At 45.8% G+C, this 25,950-nt stretch overlaps 1 protein-coding gene and 1 pseudogene across 2 annotated transcripts in view; one reads left to right on the top strand and one right to left on the bottom strand.

Moving 5' to 3' along the window:
* Window positions 1–25,950, top strand: part of sim2 (SIM bHLH transcription factor 2) — a gene marked incomplete at both ends in the record, with an annotated part of 49,996 nt that overhangs the window by 22,970 nt on the left and 1,076 nt on the right. Inside the window, 7 exons of the mRNA XM_083632907.1 lie at window positions 6,189–6,274; window positions 7,452–7,654; window positions 8,871–8,977; window positions 9,909–10,056; window positions 10,527–10,680; window positions 20,771–21,098; window positions 21,687–22,036. Coding sequence (XP_083489033.1) covers window positions 6,189–6,274; window positions 7,452–7,654; window positions 8,871–8,977; window positions 9,909–10,056; window positions 10,527–10,680; window positions 20,771–21,098; window positions 21,687–22,036 — 1,376 coding nt within the window. The remainder of the gene's footprint in view (window positions 1–6,188; window positions 6,275–7,451; window positions 7,655–8,870; window positions 8,978–9,908; window positions 10,057–10,526; window positions 10,681–20,770; window positions 21,099–21,686; window positions 22,037–25,950) is intronic.
* On the bottom strand, window positions 15,512–17,638 carry LOC310776982 (disintegrin and metalloproteinase domain-containing protein 10 pseudogene; annotated as a pseudogene). The gene has a single exon. The product of its transcript is annotated as a disintegrin and metalloproteinase domain-containing protein 10 pseudogene (transcript).

Below are 25,950 nucleotides of genomic sequence, written 5' to 3'. Positions count from 1 at the left end.
CTGATGGCGACAATACGAAACATGCTGAATGCTCTATCACAGGGGTTCTAAACTGGTGGGGCCGTTTTGTGGATGAACAAAGTTCTATTCTTTGAGGACGCCGGCATCGGCAGCCGACAGTACCCTATTTCAGATGCTGTAGCACGCTAATTTCTAAAGCCAGAGTGTCATATTAGTATCATATTAAACTAGAAGTTTGTTTAGAAGCTTGTTTTAGTTTTTATGTTCACTCTATGTCTATTTATAAAACGGCTCTCTCAAATCAAGCAATCTGATTGGTTCACAGCCATTGTATAAATCCAGTAACCCACTCCAATAACCCATGGCCATGGGTTATTGAGTTGCCATGGCAACTCTCTTACTAAAAGCCTTTGGTTACCTCAAAAAAAACAAATGGCGGAGACAGCTGTCAGATCCTTGTGAATCGATCTTCGCTTATAACTTTACTAATACTTCGCAGAAAATTATGTTTTGTACAAGAATAGATGCGGGCTAATGTCTTCTTTGCAAAAAAAAAGGCTGTTAACCCCGCATTTAACCCCGCATTTAACCCCGTAACGTTAGTTGGTGTCGGGCTTTGCAGAAAGCACTCAGCTTCTCAGCAAGCGCTGAGAATGCAGCGCTGCGCTCGAGCTGCCTGTCGGGGTTTCCAGAAAGCTCTCAGCTTCTCAGCAAGCGCCAGGATTGGCCAATGTCAACTTCAGTCTCCAGAACGATCCAATCAAATCACCCGCACGTCTATCTTCTTGCTAGAGGTCCCGCCTTACAGTAGTGTTTCAACTGACTCTATCAGAATACCATGCCAGTCAGACTTATAGTATTATTATTATATTTATATTATCATACAACTGATCCCGCTGATCAGTTGTTATCCCACTCGGCCTGCGGCCTCGTGGGATAACAACTGATCAGCGGGATATATTTGCCACAACACACTAGCTCTCATGCTATATTGCTTAAATATATATGAAGTCTCCAAGTCACCTTTGGACTAAAAAAATATACTTTTTCTTAATATTTTGCTCTATGCTCTTTTCTTTTTCTTTTTCTTTTTTTTATGTAACGCACTTTGAATTGCCTCTGTGTATGAAATGTGCTCTACAAATAAACTGGTGATTTGTGTCTTGTTTATTAGTTTGTTAGCCTGTTAGCTTGTTTTATTCTGGATTGGGCTTCTAATTGTGTTTTTCCTCGGATTTTGGCACAAGGGATAGTAACATCTGGTCCTGTGTATTAATTAATACTAAAGCTAGCTTAGGCTAGTGACTGTTGTGAATAGCAGCTGACAACTAGGGAAAGACCTAGTGACAGCATGGAAAGACAGCTGACAGGAGGGATTAGACCCCACCGGGGTGGGTTAGCTGCTCATTGTGGCAGTAGCCAAGGCCAATAGGCCATTGGTTACACCCAAACTTGCTATGAAACGGAATAATGTAAAAACACCCCTAGAGTCTGTGAGAGCGGGGGCGGAAGATGACTCACCTATGGTTGACACAGTTATTGACTCTGGAATGGACTTGACTATGAGTAGGGAAAACATGTCAGTCGAAGCCACCAGTTCAGATGTAGATGGGAAGAAGAGTCAGGTTTGCTTGTGTGGCTGGCAGAAGGTAACAACTTTAAAGGGCCTTAGAATCCATCAAGGCAGGAAGAGGTGCTTGGTAGAGGGAACACAGGGACCCCGCATTGATAATTATTTCTTAACAAGTTTATCAAGTCAGTCAGGTGAAGTCCAGCGACAGGAAGTAGCTCGCAGGACATCAGCACCCCTGATGAGGCAGGTCCTAGCACAGAGGAAGGCAGAGAGGCCAGCCAGCCAAAGAGGGAGAAGATTAGTGGTCAGAAGCCTAGAGTTAAGTGGCCAGGTGCAGCGGAAAGTAGGAAGTGGGAAGATATCAATAGTGATTTGGTTAGAGAAGCTTAAAGGAACTGCTGAGAGTAAGCTGGAGAAAATTGGAGATCTTATTTATGATTATGGTAAGGAAACGTTTGGCGTCTTTGAGAAAATTAAGAAACTAGAGGGTGAGGTAGTTAAATCTAGGCGTGAAGGAGCAGTTGGCAGTTTTAAGAAGAGCAGAGAGCATTAGGAAAAATAGGAAAAAGAAAGAGCGAGCTAGAATAGCATTCTATAAAGATCCATTTAGATTTGTGAAGTCATTGTTTAGTAAGGAGAAGAATGGTAGCCTTATGGTACCTAAGCAGAAGCTTGAGGAGTATTTGGAGGAGGTTCACAAAGATAGGGAAAGGTTTAGACTAGAGAGATGACAGTCCCCGCTGATATTCCACCTATTGGTGAAATAGAGAGCCAGTGTGATGATAGCCCACCAAGGTGGAAAGAAGTTCAAGAAGTAGTGAGATGTGCAAGGGCCTCTTCAGCCCCGGGTCCTAATGGAGTCCCCTACCGGCTGTATAAGAGTGCTCCAGATGTGTTGCAGTTTCTATAGAAGCTGATGAAGGTAGTCTGGAAGAAGCAGGTTATTCCTAAGGCGTGGCGCAGAGCAGGCGGAATCTTCATTCCTAAAGAAAGGGACTCGTTAGAGATAAGTCAGTTCATCGCTCTCGTAACGGGACAAGCCCCGTCTTTTATTGTCACACGAACACCACAATACATGCATGCGGCCACAACACACTCATGCTGACGGTGGCCGGTGAAAAGTGTCCTCTGCATTTAACCCATCCAGGCATGTCCTTTCCTCCGGGGGGCAGGCCAGGAGCAGTGGTCGCTTTCTCGTACAGCGCCCGGGGACCAACTTCGGATTTTGTCGTCACTGGTCGGATGACGATGACGATCTGATCTTCTGCATGTTTTTAGTGGGGGGGTTATATACGGAGGAGCCCCCTGGGGGAGCACGGGGAGAACATGCAAACTCCACACAGATAGAAAGGCCCTTACGACGAGATACCCCACCTGGGCAGTAGGCACTGAAGATATGGGGGGGGAACACAACCACAGCGCCCACAGTGTCCCAGATGAGAATCGAACTCAGGACCTTCTGACTGTGAGGCGACAGCTCTACCACTGAGCCACCGTGCCCCCAGTTTAGACCTATCAGTCTACTTAATGTTGAAGGGAAGGTTTTCTTTAGTGTTGTGGCACAGAGGCTGTCTAGTTACCTAGAAAAGAATAGGCTAATAGATACTTTGGTGCAAAAGGCTGGAATTCCCGGCTTCTCCGGGTGCTTAGAGCACACCAGCATGATCTGGGACCAAATCCAGTCAGCTAGGCGTGAGAAGAGAGACCTGCATGTAGTATTCTTGGACCTGGCTAATGCTTTCGGGTCAGTGCCGCATAGTCTGTTATGGGAGGCTTTTGATTTCTTTAGAGTGCCAGGTAGTATAAAGAGCTTAGTTAAAGCTTCTTAGATATTCAACTCTGCTTTACCACAGCAGAGTACACTACAGCTTGGCAGCAGATGGAGATAGGCATTATGGCAGGGTGTACAATTTCCCCATTAGCTTTTACCATGGCAATGGAGATCATTATTAGGGCTTCAAAATGGGTAGTGGGTGGAGAAAGGCTGCAGGGAGGGCTGCGGCTCCCTCCAATTAGGGCATACATGGATGATATGACGACTATGATGTCAACTGCTCCATGCACTAGCAGATTGTTGGATAAGTTTGAGGAGGTGAGGCAGGAAATGATTCAAGGGATTTCAAGTATAGACAATTTGCAGTGTGGATTGTTGCCTCGGTTGATGTGGCCACTGACAGTGTATGTTCCCCTTTCAAAGGTAGAAAAGCTAGAAAGGATGATTAACTCATTCATTAGAAAATGGCTCAGAGTCCCACACAGTGCAACCTTATATGGGAAAGGCATATTGGAATTGCCATTATATATAGCCTGACAGTGGAGTTCAAGTGTGCTAAGGTTAGACTGGAAATGACTCTGACTCAGTCAAAGGATCCAGTGGTTAGGAGTGTAGCGCCCACAGTTAAAACAGGGAGGAAGTGGAACCCAAAGGAGGCAGTACAGCAAGCACAGTCAGCTCTTAGACACAGGGATATCATAGGCCAGGTGCAGCGCGGGCGTGGAGGCTTAGGGTTGTGCATAGGGAAACCTGTGTGGAACAAGGCATCAGTAATAGAAAAGGGGAAGATGGTAGTTGAAGAAGTACATAGGCAAGAGGAGGCAGTAAGATGTACTAAGGCAGTGTCACAGGCAAAGCAAGGACAGTGGGTGAACTGGGAGAGTGTCGAGAAGAGAAAGTTGAAGTCGAGAGAGTTGTGGAGCATGGAGGCCAGCAGAATTAGATTTATTATAGGGGCTACTACTATGTGCTGCCATCTCCCCAGAACTTAAATCAGTGGTTGGGCGAGGCTGGTGCCTGCCCGTTGTGTTCTAGTGTATGTACACTGAGGCATATACTGTCAGGGTGTAAGGTCAGTCTCTCCCAGGGGTGATACACCTGGCCGCATCACAACCAGGTGTTGAAATGTTTGGCAGCTGCAGTTGAGGAAAAGCGGCTAGAAGTAAATTCTCTAGTTGCTAGCAAAGAGACTAGACATATCAAATTTGTACATGAGGGAGAAAAGATTAGACCAATTAAGGTCAGGCACAAGTTAGGGCAGCTAAGTGTAGGTGGAGCCTGGGAAATGAGGGTTGACTTGAATGAACAGCTAGTCATCCCAGCATATATAGTTAGCACCCGGCTACGTCCGGACTTGTTACTGTGGTGGTCTGAGGTAGAGAAGATAGTTTATTTTATCGAACTCACAGTCCCCTGGGAAGATCGAGTTGAGGAGGCTTATGAGCGCAAGAAAGCTAGGTATGCTGAAATGGCAGCAGAGGCAGAGCAGCGAGGTTGGAGGGCTCGAGTGCGGCCTGTAGAGGTGGGCTGCCGTGGTTTTGTGGCAAAGTCCGTTTTTGCCCTACTAACTGAGTTGGGCATTCGGGGACGGAGCCTGAAGCTTGCGGTTAGCAACATGTCTCAGGCAGCAGAACGAGCAAGTGAATGTCTGTGGCTAAGGAGGAAACATGCTAGCTGGGGAGCTCGCTAAGGTAAGATTGATTGTTTGTTGTCGGTCATGATTGACGGTCCGCATCAACAGGGCTGAATCATTGACAGTGGTGGTGTAGTTAAGAATGTCATACCGAACCGACCTGGATAGCTAGGCTTAGATAGTGAGGTAATATGCAGTTGTGCGGTGGTAGCATGGAGGGGGGTGTTTCCAGGATGCTGGATTACACCGTTAAGCCTTCTTGAGGTGTCGTGGGCCTAACTTAACGAAGAAGCGCCGAAGCGGCGAAGAAAATTTGACGTTTTTGGACTTTTAGCCATATTTAGAAGAATATTTAAAACAAACATGACAATGACGCTCGTTTGTAGCCCTATCAGTGTCAAGCAAGCGTGTAGAACCCAGCAGCCATAGGGGTTGCCAGGTCAGTTAAACCAGGGGTTCCCAACCTTTTTTGTACCAAGGACCGGTAGATACATGCAGGACCGGTTGTCAATTTTAATGGTTTTAGTTACATATATATTTACTCACCAGGTGGCGACAAAAGGTAAATAACAGCCTTTTGTGTTGTATGTAGCCTACAGTATTTATGTTTTTGTTTAAACTACAAACATAAATAAACGTCAACCTATGTTTTAACTACCACACACAGCCTATAATATTATAGCCTATGTTTATTAAAAAAAAAAAAAAATTGTGGGGGCCCCCCCAACTCCCGGGGCCCTAGGCAGCCGCTTGGTTCGCATATAGGGCGGGCCGGCCCTGTTAACGAAACATCGGTGGAGGAAGGTGCCCACCTTTGTGTCTTGTTTATTAGTTTGTTAGCCTGTTAGCTTGTTTTATTCTGGATTGGGCTTCTAAATGTGTTTTTCCTCAGATTTTGCCACAAGGGATAGTAACATCTTGTCCTGTGTATTAATTAATGCCTTGGATATAAAGTCACAAAAAAAATATTTAAAATAACATTCTGTAACTTTTTCATATAAATTAATGTTTGGTTTGCTACTCTCTATTGCTGATTGATATTATACAATAGTATTTCAACCTGTCCAGTTCCAAACAATCCTTGCTGCACAGGAAGGGATGTTTTATCACAATTTAGCCGCAATATAATTGTTAATTGTACTGGATTGCGTCATGACATGCATTCAAATAAGATGTTTTTTTTTAATAATTATGCAACATGGAAATAATGCCTATTTAATGTGTGTGTGTGTGTGTGTGTGACACAGAGTATGAAATGGAGCGCTCCTTCTTCCTGAGGATGAAGTGTGTCCTGGCCAAACGCAATGCAGGACTAACATGTGGAGGCTATAAGGTGGGTAAGCCACAAAGAGCGTTCCCTCTCTCACCAAAGTGACTTGGCAGTTCAGACATCAACACCTCCCGCCCAGTGCCAACAAGATTACTCAAATACGAGCTTGATTTTGTCCTTGTTCTGACTTGAGCCTTCTTTTTTTTTTAGCTTGTTAATGGTACCAGTGGGGAGGCCAGACATTTATGGCTCACCAGGGAGAAGAGCAGAAAGTTCTACCTGCAATAGCAAAAATAATCAACTACAAAGGATGGTTAGGATTATAATTTTTGTTTCATGGAGTGATAAAAGAAAAATAGATTCTCTCTGTAAAAACCTTTGGCTCTAATATGTTAACAAAATGAAACAAGAATGTTGAACTTGGCTTCATCCAGTTTTCAGATTTCTGTTCTGAAATGTATGCAAATAATACATATTTAAGTAGATAATGCCTCATTTGCAAATTTAAGCATACAATTTCAGAAAACTTGTAATACAAAAAAAATATTGGTAAGTAATCAACTGGGGAAGTTTCATGCTGATATCTATTAGTGAAAAATGTTACCCTATTCACCTGCCATGTCTCGCCTTAATAAATAATACATTGCGGGGGGGTTAGTCCTCCGGTCCTCTGTCTGTATGGACAGCAATGCTCTGTGGTCCTCTGTCTGTATGGACAGCAATGCTCTGTGGTCCTCTGTCTGTATGGACAGCAATGCTCTGTAGTCCTCTGTCTGTATGGACAGCAATGCTCTGTGGTCCTCTGTCTGTATGGACAGCAATGCTCTGTGCTCTCCAGCATGCCACCTGTATCCTTGTGGATGCAAGACAGGACAAACAGTCCCTTGGGTTGTGTAGTTTCCGGTCAAAACAGTCTCTCTCGCAGCCAAACATTGCTCTTTCGCTCGGCTCTGTGCATCCCCTCGCGAGCAGGTGAAAATAATTGTCTTTAATGGTGATTAGGCCCACCCACCTAGCCAGTAGCCAATAACATTTACTCACATTCATTCAAACATGTGGATGGATTGACAGCTAAACCAAGCTCTTACCATCTTATTTTAGCTTATTATTCGATTTTATTGTTACAGCAAAATAATTCAGTGTTGCTAATGACAATTAGCAACACTGTTTTTATCAACTCATAAAAATGGCTGAAATAAACAACTTTCAACTGAATCCTGCTGTGCTGTTCCACCCCCAGGTGATCCACTGCAGCGGCTACCTGAAGATCCGCCAGTACATGATGGACATGGCATCGCTGTACGACTCATGCTACCAAATCGTGGGTCTGGTGGCGGTCGGCCACTCCCTGCCTCCTAGCGGCATCACCGAGATCAAACTCCACAGCAACATGTTCATGTTCCGCGCAAGCCTCGACTTCAAACTCATCTTCCTGGACTCCAGGTGAAATGGCTTACTGAGTGGGTGTGGAATGGCTTACTGAGTGGGTGAAATGGCTTACTTAGTGGCCATGGAGATTGATGAAGAAGGTTGAGTGAATAAGATAGCATGAAACCTTCATGATCACCGTGGGTGAAATTTACGGTGGCCGAGACAAGCAATCGGCACTGCATAAACTAAATGGACGTGGCAAAAGTGCGCTGCAGTGAAGGAACACTACCATTCACCAAATGTACAACATAAACAAGTAGAAGTGCACTCGGAGAGTGCAGACCTCCGCCAAGGCCAATACTCTAGTCTGCTATGATATGCAAATTTTGTGAAACCCTGACCCTGACCCACCCACATCCCCCCAGCCAATCCCCCTACCCACCTCCTCCCTTTCCTGATCTCTCCTCCCCCACTATTCCCCCACTATTCTAAAGCATGGCACCCATTCTATCCTATATTTCTATATATTTTTTTCTATATTTCTCTATCATATGATTGTTCAATGTGTTATTATTACTACTGTAATTTGCTACTGTTGTGTCAGCTAGAATTAGCTAGACATATTTTCTGCGAAGCCCTCTGAGACATGCTTGTGAATTAGGGCTATACAAATAAACTTGACTTGACTTGAACCCTGACCCTACGACCGTCCTATCCCTAGCTACGGCCCCATTTCTCCCTAGGCCCATGCCTTTCGTGACCACACCCCCTCCCACCACCCAGGTACACCAAAAACCCACAACGGAAATTACTTAAATTGCAGTCGGAGGCGGAGCACTGGCCGACTCCCCCCCAATTCATCCACGTTTCATGCTTGATTTGACCTGTTGTTTTTAAAGGAAGGCGTTGCTGCTTTTCAACTGGCTTTGTATCATTACAATGTGGGTAGTATATGAACAGTATATATATATATATAACAGTATATGCAGATGAACAGTGTTTACCAGGTAAACACTGTTCATAAGGTAAACTTTACCTTCTCTCATGTTTTCTGCGGCGAGAAATCCCTGTTTGTCCGCTTGCAGAAACTCCACCCCCGCCAGCTGGTATCCTTTAATGAATATTAAGTCTCCAACACAGCTATGAGGAAGAAAAACTTAATAAATTAAACTTGTTTGTAGCGTGTATCACAGGTGGATGGATGGATTTGTGGGATGAGGTAATTTAATATCCTGGGTGTCATGATATTGACATTAGTCGTGTGACCTCTTACTGTTGTGGGAGACAGGGTGGCGGATTTGACGGGCTACGAGCCTCAGGACCTGATTGAGAAGACTCTGTACCACCATGTCCATGGCTGTGATGTGTTCCATCTAAGATATGCACACCATTTATGTGAGTCCCCTCCACACCACAATTACAAAGAGAAAACTATTTAACAAAGACAATATCTGCATAATTCAGCTGCAGTTTTCCGTGGCTTTGGTCCTTGCTACAAAACCTCTCACATCACAAAGTACGTAGTTTGTGAAAATGTGAGAAAGAAAGTACACTTATGATATCTTTCATTGTGGGTGTCCGGATAGTGCAGCGGACCGGTAGATTCCCTGCCTACCAAGATGAAGGTTGCAGGTTCGAGCCTCCATGTTACCTCCGGCTTGGTCGGGCATCCATACAGGCACAATTGGCCGTGTCTGTGGGTGGGAAGCCAGTGGGGTATGAGTCCTGGTCGTTGCACTAGTGCCTCCTCTGGTCGATCGGGGTGCCTGTTCGGGGAGGAGGGGAATTGGGGGGAATAGTGTGATCCTCCAATGCGCCACGTCCTGCCGATGAAACTCCTCACTGTCAGGTGAAAAGAAGCAGCTGATGACTGCACATGTATTGGAGGAAGCGTGTGCTCGTCTACCACTCTCCCCAGATCGGCAGAGGGGTTAGAGCAATGACTGGGACAACAGGGGGAATTGTACAACTATACTAAGTATAGTTCTATAACTAAGTACAACTATATTGATGAAAACCTATAGTAGAATAAACTGGGGTTCAACCTCACCTGCACCCTTTATTGATGTTTTTATTACATTATATATTTCATCTAGATTTCTCAAATAAAATCTAATATATAAATAATAAAATATTTTAATGAGATGTCACATCTATGCAGTAAATAAAAAAGGAATAAGAAAATTGGACCAAGGTACATTGCGGTTGCTTTTAACAGTGTTCATGTGTTTTAGGGTGGATTTTTCTTGTTTCTATCACCCTCTCTTTCCACTCTTCTGTTTCCCATTCTCTTCCTCTTTCACCATGTTCTTTCTATTCCCTGTAGTGCTAGTGAAGGGGCAGGTCACCACTAAGTACTACCGCATGTTATCCAAGCATGGAGGCTGGGTGTGGGTGCAGAGCTACGCCACCATCGTCCACAACAGCCGCTCGTCCAGGCCTCACTGTATTGTCAGTGTTAACTATGTCCTCACGTGAGTCAGAAAACACAACACTACCTCTTTTTAACCCTTTCTCCTGCTGTGCTCCCCATTGGTCATTTCTCCCGATACGGTTTCAGAGGCTGTAGCGGGCTCAGTTTTAAAGCCAGAGTGAAGCTTCTGATCATGATATCATATGAAACTAGATGACCTAAGCCTTAGGCATCCATTGGTATTAACCACGTCATGCTAGCTTGTCAAAATAATGCTAGATTTGGGTGAGGAATCTTATTTTCAACTGGGTCCCTTGACCTCTCACCTCAAGAAATCTGAATGAAAGAGGTTCTATGGGTACCCACAAGTCTCCCCTTTAAAGATAAGGTAGCATTTTTCAATAGGGTAATGTGAACATTTTTATGGGTCAATAAATAATAGACTGTGTGTGTGTGTGTGTGTGTGTGTGTGTGTGTGTGTGTGTGTGTGTGTGTGTGTGTGTGTGTGTGTGTGTGTGTGTACACACACAGTGACATAGAGTGCAAGGAGTTGCAGCTATCTGAAGAGCAGAGTGGAGCCACAAAGCCTGGCCTCAGCCTGGCTTCCTCTCAGGACCACCGGAGACAACTTAAGACCAAAGCAGTCAAGATCAAGACCAAACTCAAAACTGCTCCTTATTCTCAGGTAGGACTTTCATTTGGTATACAAGTAGTATTCAAGGTAAACAATAGGCAACGTTTTCACATATTTACGACATAAAATGTGCCAGATGATATTTCTTGAATATCTCGAGAATTTTAACGTCTAATTCAGATCTTAAGACTTTTCCGACTGGAAACACAGGACAGAATATAATAGTGTTTCAAACTAAGAACCTAACTAAGAAGAAGTTATGAAATCCCATGAAGGGATAAAACCTAATTTCATCCAATATGTGTCTGATTCAATATACAAGTCCGGATAGTGCAGAGGGTAGATTCCATGCCTGCCAACACGAGGGTCGCAGGTTTTAGATCTGAAAAAACTTGATAACAAAAAAATATATTGAAGAGATGATGCAGGAGAGGGGAGACAAGTTGCTTCTATTTTGGAAACAGCAAGCCACTGGAGCTGTTTATTCCCTAGTTCTCGCAGTCGCTCTCAGGTCGTGAATGCCTCTAGCCAGAACGTGGCAATAGCCCCTCCCCAGTCTCCCGTAATCCTTCGCTGGTCAGGTGACTGTGCAACTCAGCCCAAACCTGTAATTGTGGTTTATGTCCAATAGATGTCACCAGCATATAGTGGACTCCTCTTATAGAGCTATAATGTGACACCTTGGTTCTGGAAGCTCATTTCGCCATTCATATTCTGCGATGAGATTTTGATTCTTAGCCATAATGTCGTAACCACCCAAGTTAGACTTACCACGGGTGAGCTAGTTATGAAACTATGGTATATGTTCCTGTAGAAGCCAAAAATTTGTATGATATCATCGTTGTTTTAACATTTTTTATTTGATGTCATGGAGAAGTATTACACTAGCCACAATTCTAAAGTGTAATACCAGCATCTTTGATTGGTGCAGATCACTGAATGTCATTCATGAATGTCTGTCATTGGTGGAGCATGCTGGGCGAGGTGGCTAGCCACTGCAGTAGTGAAATATCTCTGGCGAGCTCAACAGTGATTATATATCGCAGCAGAGTGTGAAGCGGCTGGGATGGTTCCCTACAGGAAACCGATGGATTGTCTACTCCAGGTAGGCAATGAGTCCTTACCCCAAGTGAAGGAGTTCAAGTATCTCGGGGTCTTGTTCTCGAGTGAGAGGACAATGGAGCGGGAGATGGGCCGGAGAATCGGAGCAGCAGGAGCGGTATTGCGTTCGTTTTACTGCACCGTTGTGACGAAAAGAGAGCTGAGCCAGAAGGCAAAGCTCTCTATCTACCGGTTGATCTTCATTCCTACCCTCACCTATGGTCATGACCGAAAGAAGTGGCGGGAATGGGTTTTCTCAGGAGGGTGGCTGGCATCTCCCTTAGGGACAAGGTGTGAAGCTCAGTCATCCGTGAGGAACTCGGAGTAGAGCCACTGGTCTTTCGTGTAGAAAGGAGCCAGATGAGGTGGTTCGGGCATCTGGTGAGGATGCGTGTATTTTTTTGGCAACCTAGTTTTAGATGAAAACACGACTCAAACTCATTTAATTTGAAATGAGGTTGTTTTGCTTCCTGTGCGCTGATCGCTCTGTGTAGCTCTTTGAGCGCGTTGGCGTAATGACTCCGTGGTAAGATGCCTCTCTTCTTGTGGTGAGAGAGGAGGGCATCTGCTCGAACTAGGATAGAGAATCCCCCCCGTAGGGAATTCTTCAGGAGTCAAGACGTTGGTGGTGGACTGGGGAGGTGGGTGGGGCGTAACACAGCTTCAGAGGATGGGATACGATCAGCCCAGGTACAGCGACCATTGAGGTGAAGGATCAGGAAAAGAGGATGATGACACGCTGACCATGGCTATACTGCCACGTCATAGCCTCAGCAGTGACATCATTACCGACGTCATATTGACAGAGACTGAGTGATGAGTCAGGAGACACACGTCATAACGGACGTCACACTTAGATTACACTTGACTTATGCTGAGCACTGATGCCTATTGTGATATGAGGTAACATGACTGGTTCTCATCTTGAAACTAGGTCGAGACCAACATTTCAATCATGAGAGACCAGTGGGTAAAATTTTACGAGCAAGCTTTATTCACAAATGGCATGGCAACTAATTATATGGCATGGCAGCATGCCAACTGATTCTTTGGCGTAATGACTCCGTGGTAAGATGCCTCTCTTCTTGTGGTGAGAGTGGAGGGCATCTGCTCAGACTAGGATAGAGAATCCCCCGCGTTCCCTGTGTTTGCTCGAGGGGGAATATAAACGCCGGCTAGTGTTACCGACGTAATTTCCCGTGGTAGCCAAAAGAGCCTGTATTGTAGCATGAGATATTCCAGGTCAGGGGAGCAGTAGGTCCCAACAGTCACGATGTTTTCACACCATGCCTGGTTGACCATGAGACACTGATCCCCCCCCCCTCCCATCCCTTGCATTTAATGGATAGCCGCACATCTCTGTCCGCTCTGTGGATGGAGAAGCCGGGGGGCTTGATGGACTGTTCACGTCTCAGTCAGGCAGAACACATTGCAGCTCACGATGTCCGTTTGGAAGCGGATCCGTGTCCGCAGCTCACACATTTTATTGCCAGTAGCATACTGGGGAGCGGGGCGCGTTGTGCCCGTTTCCACAGCCGGACTAAAGCTCTCTTGCCCCTCTTTCGCTGGATCTTATTCAGTTCAGGGAATTCAGAGAGGTCAGGGGGAAGCCAGTCCCGGTTCTGGTTGGTGCTTGCATTTCTGATGTTCATCAGCGTGTCCTTGTTGTATGTGAGCTTGTTGTTGGTATGGTGGCTTTTTATGAAGCTTCCTCCTGAAGGGAGATTGTTGCTTTGCTCCACTGGTTTTGTAGGACCCGTTTCTTCTGGGCAACTTTAGGAGTAAAGTAGCACTTCATAAGGTGGCCAGGAGCGCCATCTATCACATGTCGGTGAAAACACGGGTTGACGTGATAGCACGTAAAATGGCGGGGAAAGCGTTAAAACCTATTCATAATTTAAGAAATTCTAAACTCAAAGCAGGCTTGCGATACTGACTCAGATGTGATATTATTGTGTATCTGCAGAGATGGGAAGTATTTGTACTTAAGTACTGTATGTACTGTAATTTTCAGGTATCTGTACTTTACGGAGTATTTATTTTTCTGGTAGCTTTTTACTTTTACTGCATACATTTAACACACATATCTGTACTCTCTACTCTACATTTTTACACCAAATCCTGGCACCACACCACCCCAGTCCTTCAACAACTCCACTGCTTCCCATCTCCTCCCGGATCACCTACAAATTCCTCGTCATCACTTACAAAGCTCTCCACCAACTGGCCCCCCCATATCTCACCATCCTCCTCTCCCCCTCTCCCGTTCCCTCCGATCCACCTCTGCCGGCCTTCTCTCCACCCCCAAATCCAACCTCCGCAGTTTCGGCGACAGAGCTTTCTCCATGGCAGCTCCCAAGCTCTGGAACTCTCTCCCCCCGGACATTAGAGAATCAGACTCCCTCACTGTCTTCCAATCCCGCCTCAAAACCCATCTCTTCTCCTCTGCCTTCTCCTAGCTCCCCCTGCCTATCCCTGTGTGCCTGTGTCGTGTTTGTCCATTGTCTGTTGCACTTACGTCATCCCCGCCCCTTTAGTGTTTTTTTCAGAGGGACAAGCCCGTCTTTTATTGTCACACGAACACTTCAACACATGCATGCGGCCACAAACACACACTCATGCTGACGGTGGCCGGTGAAATTTGTCCTCTGCATTTGACCCATCCAGGCTTGTTCTTTCCTCCAGGGGGCAGGCCAGGAGCAGTGGTCGCTTTTTCTTTCCAGCGCCCGGGGACCAACTTCGGATGTTGTCGTCACTGGTCGGATGATGATCTTCTGCATGTTTTTAGTGGGGGGTTATGTACGGAGGAACCCCCTGGGGAGCACGGGGAGAACATGCAAACTCCACACAGAAAGGCCCTTTCGACGAGATAGCCCACCTGGGCAGTAGGCACTGAAGATATGGGGGGGTCACAACTCCAGCGCCCACAGTGTCCCAGGCGAGAATCGAACTCAGGACCTTTTAGCTGTGAGGCGACAGCGCTACCGACTGCACCACCGTACCCTCTTTTTCTTTTTTGTAAAGCGTCTTTGAGTCCTAGAAAAGCGCTATATAAAACCCATGTTTATTATTATTATTACATTTTAAAAACAGACTTGTACTTTAGTTTTAATGCATGCATAACAGACAAAAAGGATGTAACATTTGTTTGTCTGTCTCTCGTCTCGTCCAGCTTTCACGCTACTACTCCCTGTCTTCATGCACGGTCTAGCTCACTCAACCACTTTTCTCTCTCGCTCTCTCTCTGTGTCTCCTGTAGTGTGTCACATCACATCAGCAATGTAGCATAATGAGGGAGGAGTATGTCATTTTAAGGATTTTAATGAGATAATTGAACATTATGTGGAAAAATCATATCACACAATTAATCAAAGTAGTTTTTATCTATATCAGGTGATTCCATCTGTCTGTATGTCTGTCCTTAGCATATCTCGAGAACCGTTTGTCCGATCGACTTCAAACTTGGTGCACTGCTGGGAACCTGACAGAGTGCAGTGCCTAATTTCATGCAATTCAGACATGCACATAGCGTTTGGATGGGGGGGTGAAGAGCATGATGTGTGAATGGGAGGGAGGGGAACGGGCACTGCAGTGAAGATGACATCATCGCTGCAATGATGATGTTATCAGTGAGTGATGTCATCGGTGATGGGTGACTCTGGTGTAGCCGCTGGCTAGTCCGAGCACGCCCAGTCCCACGCAGCCCATGTGCTGGTGGGAATGGGGGTGCTGGGTGTCTGCTGCTGGACTCGTAGCTGCTTCAAAGTGCAGTGGGGGGCAGTTATGGGTTAGTACTGGGAGTGTGCACACTGCAGGTCTTAATGAAGCCAGCCATGAGCGTAATGAGGGCGACAACCATGAACAGCACTGCCCACCAGTGGGCCACCATCCACTCTGCAATGTTCACATAGAGCTCAGGGTTGAATATGGCCTTCTTTAGCCTGGCAAGCGGTCCATCTGCATCCACTAGATGGCACTTCATGAACACATCACAGTAGCCCTTGAAGTCGTTGCAAGGTGAGCCGGCTGGCAGGGTGATGATGACATTCTTGAAGAATGGAGCCAGGCGCTCTGATCCTGTGCTGCTGCACGTGTCTGTACTCATCTTCTCCATGCAGCATACATGGCAAAGCTCAGTCTGGTCTTTGCCTGCTTGGCTGGCACAGGTGCAAACTTCCAGCCCGTGCTTCTCACAGATGGAGCCGGAGCATTCCCCGTTGAGACAGACTTGGGTCTCTCCATGGCAGGAGGTAAGGTTGGCCTTGAGCTCAGAGGTGGGGCACTCGGCTTTGCCTCCATTACACTTGGCCTGGAGAGCACACTCTGACTCCTGTCTGCAAATCTCATTATGACCCTTGTAAGTGCACTCTGGAGTACAACAAGGGCCCTGGTCAGGGCTGCAATCTTTGTTGGGCTTTAATTTGCACTTCTTGTCATTAGGCTGGTTGGCATCATAACAGCACTGGTACCTGCACTGATCGCTGTAGCCACAGTCACACTCCTCTCCCAGCTCCACCAGGCCATTACCACAGATGGGCTGGCCAGACTCTACAAAACAGTTGCCTCTTTTCTTCTCCAGCACCTTGCTGATGCTGCGCTTGCTGCAGTCAGAGAACTTATTGTTGTTGACTTTATCTCCTGACGTAGATCTGGCATACATGATGTAATTGCCCTTCTGCTTTTTGTCATGGCTCTTGGATTCCCCTGGGGTGCACTCAGATCCAGAGTCGTGCGGGGATCCAAAGTTGTGTCCTACTTCATGTGCAAAGGAGAGGTGGGAGACTTTTGGAGGAACGTGGGAGCCGTAGTTCTTTACAGTGATTATACCAGTGTTCAGAGACTTATTTTTTCCATCCGGATACAACTTGCATTTGTCACAGATTACTCCCAACCAGGCCAAACCCAGTATCCCATCACCAAAGTCTCTGTTGGTGAAGACATAGGCCAAGCAATAGTCGTCGTGGTTCTGCTCTGAGGTCAGCTTCAGAAACTTCTCCACCTCGATGTTGGCAAAACGGAATGGGTTCGACCGATCCTTCTCATCATTGGTGGTGTTGATCCTGATCCTTTTCACCATGAAATTGATGTTGCGAATGCCTGTGAAGTTTGTGCCCTGATAGATGGCATTAATAGCTTTGACATGAGTGGAGATCTGTGCGATAACAGCCTCTCTGGTCTTGTAGTACTTGTAGAAGAGGTGGTCAGTCTGAATGAAAAGCTGGCAGGTGTTTTTCTCAACAGGGGCCATCCTCTTCTTCCTTCGCTGCATGGGGTCACTAGAGTCGGCCTCAGCTTCCTCAGGATGGAGCTCCTTGGGTGGCTGCTCCAGGGTAGAGGCTTGGAACTTCTTCATCCTTTCAAACACCGAGTGGTCAGCACAGCCTCCCTCTGGGCCATAATTGTGTGGGTAGTTAATGTCGTCTTCATGGTAGATGATGGAGTGGAAGGGCACATCTTTGTCCTTCAGGTATCTCTCAGCATGCTCCACGTAGTAGGTGCCGTGGTACGTCTGGATGAAGCCCTCAAACTTGCCGTCCACTACAGAGCCATGGGTCAGTGTACCCGTCTCACCATAGACTTCTCCTGTGTAGATATGGGAAGTAGCTAAAGGAATCTCTTGTCCTGAAACATCCACCTTCAAATCTTGTGCAAATAAGGTGGTATCCCTCCTCATTCGTAAATTAAAATGCCTTCCATGGGCGTGGAAATATAAATGAAGGAACTTGTCTTCGTGGGAGAGTGCCCTCTTGGCTCTCTGGTGGTTGCTGTGCACAAGCTCTGTGTCATAGGATAGACCTTCATAGTGACGGATATACTTGCTCAGGGGATTCCTATAGTAACTTTGGGTGTAATTTAAAAAGTACACAAAGAGAAATACTTTAAGGAGAAGCATATCTGACAAATGCATTGTACCGTTATAACTTTGATTGTCGCCGATGGTTACACCTATAACATCACTGTCATCTATGACATCACACCGATGACATAATTGATGATATAATCATCGATGACATCATAATGCTCGAGTGACATCACTGATGACATCACTCACTGATCAGTAATTTTATAATCTCTCGAGATCGTCGGAAATCTGTCGGGAAGCTCATAGCCGAATAACAGACGGAGGGATTTGATATTCACACGCAGGGAGCGGAAAGGAAATCCATTAACACTTTGAGTGCCACGGCCCTTGGGCAAAAGGTTGCTGTACTGTGCCACATAGGCCGCAATGCATTTTAATATAGCCATATCATTTTTTGTGTTCCTCTTATATGGACAACCAATAGCCTCAATGAAACTTTGAACCCTTCTGTTTCATTTTAAAAAAAAACTGTGTTTATAAACCGTTCCATTTTGGAAATACACCCCTCTGAAAAAGAGTGTTTTCGACCGAAAAGAGCATGCTGAAATTAGTTTCTGAGATAATCACATCTTTATGTTAGAAAGGCGACAGAATGAATTCTGCTTTGAGTTGAACAAACATCGAGCCTGCTGCTGCCTGGGTGTGTGTGTACTGTCAATGGTTGTATGCTGTTAGTGCCCTGCGTGCCCCACCCCCCTCCTCCTCCTCCTCCGTGGTGGGAGGAGTCGAGTGTCTCTGCTGCGGTTTGCTCTGAGTTTGATCTGCACTGAAAAGTCCGCTGCCTGCATCCCCCCGCTTTTTTACAGCGTGTCCTCGGCTCCCAGCTGAGAATAATGTAACTTTTCATAAAGACGCTGGTGTCGCCGTGTCGGCAACTAAATCATATGGATGGACTATCGCAGCGGACACGGATGGGGCTCAATTGTGGCAGCAGATGACTGCTGTTCACAGGCACAGCTAACGTTATGCTTCAAGCATATCAATGGCGATTTCCGTTTCCTCATGACTTCTTCTCTCTTTTCTCCTGGCCTTTGTCTAATCGGGAGGGCACTGTCGCCACCTAGGGTTCTGTAAAATAGGTTAGACACATTCAATAGCTCCCATATTGTAAGAGGCGATGTAAGAGGCTTAGATCGACATCCCCCCGTCAAAATATGAATTCGGAGTTATTGACGCCATTTGGCGTCGCTGGCAGTCTACGGTAAATTTCTCCTGACGCCATTTGGCGTCGCTGGCACTCAATGTGTTAATGGTCAGAGCCGGTCGGTCGGAGCCAATGGCAGGGCTTGCAGGGACCAGAAAGGGATTTTCTTCCACTGCCGACCAGAGCCCCTTGAGTTCCGATTATTCATGCATTCAAACGAGCCTGCCCCCAGAGGTTAGAGAATTCTTTTTTTACCGTTGGGTTCCCAGATTGGTAATTTTATGACATCAATGATGATGTCACTGATGAACACAGAAGTCACGCGTGAACACAGTGAAATGACAAAAGTCACGTGTGAACACATCACCCGCTCAATTCTAGTACACCTTAAAACATGTTTGGAGGGGATTTCTGCATTCTATTCTCATAGTGGCGCGTTACGGCAAACATAAATGTAAGCCGATACGATAGACTTTTAATGCCAATGAGGGCAATATCGGTACCGATATATCGGTCTGCCAAGTGAATACGCCAGAGGGGTAGGGAGGGGAACGGGCACTGCACTACGAGCACTGCACTATTCCAAATGCAGGAAAAATGCCCATAAACCACTTAAAGTTTGGAAAATAGAAAAACCGGCTTTGTCACTTCCTGTCTCTTCCAATCTTCAATGCCCATGTGCAGTTTCAGATTGATTATAAATGATTGATAAATGTTGCGCAGACGGACAGGGTTTCCTTCATTCTATAATAGGATACCATGAGTTTCAGTTAGCTTTGCACAGAAACGTCTGGTAGAAATATGTTCTGCCAGGCTGGCTGCAGGCCTACATCTGGCTATGTCTGAAGGAAGATGATCAAGCTGTGCAAGTATCCGAAATGCGGATACTTGCTTAGGTTTGGTTTTAAGCAGTGCAGCCGCTTCTATAAGTGACTATGTGTGTTTGGGGGTCCACCCGCTATGCCGACCACCCGCAATGCCGACCTTAGGTTTAGGCGTGGGGGTGGGAGAGGTTAGGTTTTGGGTTAGGGTCTGGGGGAGGTTAGGTTTAGGCATGGGGGGAGGTTAGGTTTGGCGTGGGGGCTGGGAGAGGTTAGCTCCACCGACACGCTGCACGCTGCCTCGCTCAGCTGGTTCTGCTTGTGGGCTATCGGCATTGGGACCTGTCGGCACTGCGGCCTGTCGGCACATAGACGCGGCACCGTGTGTTTGTGGGTGAGATGCGTGTTGCGAGATGTGTGCACCGAGATTTGTGCGACAAGATTTAGCCTAGGTCCCACCCCCAGCTCCCCTGTCTGCACAGACAGCTGATGCACAGGTGTAGAGAGAGAGAGAGAGAGAGAGCATCTCATCTCGAGGATGATAGCGTTTCAAAGCCGGTAATGCACGCACGCACACACGCATGCACACACACACACATTCACACATGCACACGCATGTACGCACAGTTTAAGAAACGTCTGGAAATGAATGGCGAATTAATTTCCACATTGGGAAGACTTTGGGATGCTATGGAGAGGTGCGCGCACACACACAGTGTAAGAGAGAGGGGAGAGGGGGGTTGAGGAGAAGGGTGGGACCTGCTGCACACCTGCATCGCTTACTTACACAACTGGGTGTGATCTTTCTAAGCAAGGCAAGATTTGTATATAATATTTCATACACAGACTCGAGGCATTTCAAAGTTACAAATGGCGTCATCAGTCATCTGGCTGCCTGGCAAAATATTGCCAGGCCCCTGAGGACAAATGACGTCATCAAGTAGACAAAGAGTAGTAGAGACAAAGGGAGACACTCTTCTGCTTCTTTTACAACAATGTGCCTGCAGTCAATTTGCATTGGATCAAACTAGCGGTTGGAATCTTTTTTCAAATCAATGCTGTTTTGGCAGAAATCTGGGGGTTTAGTCCCTCTTTAAGTAAATAATGTGTACTTTTCCCATCTCTATCAATTTACACTTTTTTCAATTATGAATTTAGACATTTTTCCAACATTTACTCATCATTATTGCTGTTGTTTTTGGCCACCAGCAGTCCAGCAACTCGTTCCAGCCAGACAAGCCAAGTGTCTCTCCACAGAGGGGGCTGTGGAAGGAGAGCCCCCCCTATCCAGTCACCCCTTGCAGGGAGCAGAGCTCTAGCTCCACACCTGAGGCAGGCCAGGTGTCCTGCAGCGCCCCCTACAGCCTGACCTTCCCATACACCTACAGCCATCTGCATGTAGAAGCTCAGAGCAGGCTCCCCGGCTCCTCTCAGTTGGCCCAGCAGCTGTTCAGCTCTCTGCAGGGGAGAGGAGCTGTTGGCTGGAGCATCAGCAGCCCCAAGACCCAGGAGACCCTCAGTCCCCCAGACACATACACAGGTAGCCTCTTTCTCTGGACCACTTACCTTAAGGCTTTACTAGATAGATTTGCTTCGGCTACATATCAAACCACACTCTTTCCAATCCCTTGGAATAGTGGCTTCTTGATAGTTTGAATATACACAGAAAAATAAAGGTGCAAACTGGAACCAAAAATGGTTCTTCAGCGTGATGCAATAGGCATAGAATAACCATTTCTGATTTCACAAAGAACCTTTCAAGAACCCTTTAATACACTAAATAACCATAGATATTGTGGTGGGTGGTGGTATAAATGTAAAAAATAACCAACCCTCTCCATAGTATTGTGCAGTTGCAAATGAGGCTATACAAGGGCAGATAACACAAAACCCAATGCAGGAGCGCAGAAATGGATCTTTAAAGCACCATGGAAAAGGTTGTGGAACCAGAAATGCGTCTTCTATGGCATGACTCATAATCATTTTCAGTTCTTTATATCAAGTGCATGTAGGCTACTGTATTGTAATTTTTTAAAGCAATGCTCTGAAATTATCACCGTGTTAAACAGGGTTAGTGAGTGCTGTAACAGAAGACTACACTCACTATGAAGTTTGTTTCCTGCGTCAGGCCAGGTGTCAGCAGCTAACCGGAGGCCCCCCGATGAGAGCCACCACCATGTTTTCTCCAGCAGCACTGCCCCATGCCCTAACAGCAGGTTGAAGGAGGAACCCTACCAACATTACATGCTGGTCCATGGCAAGTCATCAGACGTCTGCCCCCACTCCCACCCTCACCCCCAAGCCAGCAAGGACAGCAAGCTGCCATTCAGCCAAGACCTCCGCTACCAGGCTGTGAGAGCTGGTGAGGGAGCTCGGGGTGACAAGGCTCTGGCCTGCCCCCTGCTCAGTGGCCTTGTGCTGGGTAAGGGCGATCAGGCTGGCCCCCTGCATGGCGTGGGCCAGCCTCTCCCTATGCAGGTAGGTTGTTAATGTTAATGTCTCACTACTGGTCTGCACGTTAGGTCATGTGCACTTTTTGCCCATTTATCATTATTTAACTGTTAAAAGTAAAAAAAGAAATAGTTAAAGACCCCCTGAAGCCATGTTTTAAGATGTATATAAAATACTCGACATTGAATAATAATAAATAGTTTTCCCCACAAAAACGTTAAATTATCTTGTTAAAATCCTTAAAATGACTTCCTTCTTCTGCCTCATTAAAAATTCCAAAGAACATAACTAGCCAATCTCAGCATACAAACAAGGGCCTTAACTGCTGAATACTGGAGAGGGATTGGCTCCAGTAATTGTGATGTCACAAATCATGCTAGTTGAAAATGGCCTTTTCAGTGAGCTCAGAGAATCTTTCCACTTTCAGCAGATGATTGTGAAAACAGCTTCTAGTGTCAAACTCTGTACAGACATCATTCTGCACAGTGAAGCTCAGACATCCAACTGAAGGAACACAAACAATACTGATTTTTGACTTTAGGGCGTCTTTAAAGTTAATTTATGCTTGTTTTGTTGTCTTCTTGCCTTGTTTTATCTATTTATTTTGTTTTAACCTGCCTCCTGTTTTTATTTCCTGCTGTAAAGCACTTCAGTCAGGACCACTTTAGTCAAAAACACAAGACCACTTATATCAATTTAAAGCTTTTATTAGCATGAGTTATATTTGGCGGTATGGCTCTGTTCTGTTCTGAGAGCAGCGGCAGCAGATTCTGGGAGCTCCTTGCCCCTCCATGAGCACCATGGAATAGCCTTAAGGCAAGGAGAGCAACAAAATATCCACAGGTACAGAACAGAGCAAGCAACAATGACAACAGAAATTACATTGTTTAAGTCAGACACAGCATGAAAGGAGGAGCTGGGAGGAGGTGGGTTGCAAACAGCTTGCAGATGAAGCAGCCATCTTAGGCAGCAGACTGCAGCAGAATTAAAGAGGGTGCCCTGTCTGAGTTGAGCCAATTGAATGCATCAGCTAAGCAGTCAGCTGATGTGGGCTGGGTTTGAGATCAGCTCCTAATCAGCTGTGGGCTGGGTTTAAGCTGGGCTTGACATTTGTGGCCTGCCTGAACTACTGCAGTGCTCGATTTTGTAACTCTTGTTTCGAAAAGTGCTATAGACAGTTTTACCAGAATTCTGTTGCTAGGGAACAGTTTGGATGCAAGTTTATTTCCTGTAAACAAGGACCCTTAAAAAAGCATAAGACATCACTCACGTCACAGCGTTCGAAACATTTTTCAATCAAAGGTGAAACAACACAGATATGATGGCTTATAGTGGGACTTACATTCACTTCAATAGACCTGTCCCCAATAGAGTACCGCAGGGATGACATCTTTTTGTAGTCGGAACGTGGAAGTCCCGGACTTCATGGTTCTTCACTGTTTCTGCCTATGGGATTTTTGAATGGGTTTTTGGCGTTGTTGTAGAAAATTGAAGTTCCATTGGCATTTCCTAATCAATAAGCTATAAGCTATAATTGCATACACATAATTAATGCTATGAGTTATTAGTCATAAGACATCTCACAAATGCATATTTGCACTATGCAGAGACACATAACTAGTTTATCAAGGAGGAGATTTCTCCCCTTTGCTCTGGCCTTCAGAAACTCAGCATGACAATGACCATGAGACGGGGACGCTTGCTGATAACAGTCTCCCAGTTGGACTGAGCTGACGCACACTCCAAACTATTCACACATTCCTCTCCCCTCCTCTCTCTCTGTTTCTCTCTGCCTTCCTTGCGTATAAAGCGTGTGTCAAACTGTGACATCGCTGCTGAATATTTGGACTCTGTACATTGATCAGATGGTACATTGAGATTCAGTCTCTCCTATAATGCAGTTTATAGGAGAATGTTATGGCTTTAAATATACTCTTATAAGACAACTTTCTGGCTCTTGGCTTCATTCATTTGGTTTATATTAGCTGTTATATATATTATATTGCGGATGAGGAATGGTGAAATTCTATTCTCTATTTTTTTTATTGTTTATTTAGCACATATTCAAACATACAAAACAAAAAATACTGATAGTTATCAACACGACAATAAATGTGCAAAGTGGAGGCAGGAGACCCGCAAGGGCCTATACGAGGCCTCTACTTGTATAACATAAGTAGAAATAAAATCAGTAAGTATGAAATAAAATTAAAATTTAACGAACAAAAAGAAAGAAAAGAAAGTAAAGAAGAAGAGATAAAAGCATGTATGCAGATAAGAGATGTTATTGATTTAACAGGGTTTTTTTCATTCTAGATTTAAGAATAGGCAATGATTGACAGGTTCTGATTGAAGGGGGGGTGGAATTCCATAAGGATGGACCTCTATATCTAATGTTAAATTGACCTAAATTTGTGCGGGAAAATGGAAGGTGAATGTTATGTGATTGTCTGGTTGGATATGAGTGGACATTAGAGTTCAGTACAAAGAAATTATAAAAAACAGTAGGTAAAAATAATTCTTGGTGCATACATTTGTACATAAAAACAATCACGCCTCTATCAGGCGTGATGCTTCAAATAAGGCCTCTGGCAAGCTTAAAGTCCCTGGAAACCAAAATCCACAAAAACGTTCTAACTATGTTATTTAGGGTCTTATGCTAGTAATTTTGTGCCTCCGAAATTATTATACATTACTTTCAACCCAAAGCCTTAAAATCGCCACTTTTCTACAAGATTCTAAAAAGTACTTCCTCATTGAATCCAGCAGTGCGTGAGGTGCTAAAACGCAGGAGCTTATGACGTCATAAGCTCTATATAACCTTTGTACACGCGCGCAATCTGCACCCACCTATGGCAAGTCCGTTCTTTGCCCCCAGTGACAGCGCTCCCTCGCTGTCCGTCTCCCTCTGTGTGCCGTCTGCCAGCGCTATGCTTGTGAGATTAGCAAGGTGTAGGGTTTCAGGCATGCCTCTCCCTCTCTCTCGCTCTCTCTCTCTCGCTCTCTCTCTCTCTGAGAGAGAGAGAGAGAGAGAGAGAGAGAGAGAGAGAGAGAGAGAGAGAGAGAGAGAGAGGGAGAGGGAGAGGCATCGCCTGAAACCCGACACCTTGCTTGAGAGAGAGAGAGACAGAGATCTCTTCCTCAGAGCCGCGGAGCAACGCGCGAACACACACACACACACACACACACACACACACACACACACGGTACGTGCACATCTACAATGGCAAATTCGCTTTTCTGCTGTGTCGCAGCGTTTTGTGGGCGTGCAAACCAGCTTCCAGCTTGGAGCTGTAGCCTGTAGAAACGTTGTACACAGGAGGGTGCGGGGAGGAAATGTGTAAGAAGAGCTGTCATTGGGTAGCTTCAACGAAAGGTCCCGCCCTAGTCCCGCCCCGCGAGCGTGAAGCCGCTCGGAGACAAGCCGCCTCTAGTCTGCGACAGTGAAACGCTGAAACGCTGGGGGCGGTTCCAGCGCGATGTTGAAATGGACCAATCAGAATCGAGAATACAGCAAGACAGCCTATCAAGATGCAGCGTCAAAGCGGCTTTTTCAGCAGGCAAGCCGCCGTGCCATTGTAGATGTGCACGTACCGACACACACACACACACACACACACACACACACACACACACACACACACACACACACACACACACACACACACACACACACAAGTGCTGTGTAACTTGATCTCTTTCTCCGTTTCCCTCCCCCCCCTCTCTCTCGCGCTCTCTCTCTCGGAGGAGATAAATGTCCCTGCTGCAGACGGACACGCCCACACATTCCGCGGGAGAAAGTACACTCTAAAAAATAATGAAATCTCATGCGTTTTGCCACACCTGTCAAACCTAAATTTATATACTTTGCAACGTTCATCATCGTTCAAATTTGGCTGGTAGCTTATTAACATAGGGTCCTGTGATGTGATGAACTCAAA

Source organism: Poromitra crassiceps (genome assembly GCF_964638095.1).
Source record: "Poromitra crassiceps genome assembly, chromosome: 1".
NCBI classification, from domain to species: Eukaryota; Metazoa; Chordata; class Actinopteri; order Beryciformes; family Melamphaidae; genus Poromitra; species Poromitra crassiceps.
This window is presented reverse-complemented; position numbering and strand designations above follow the sequence as displayed.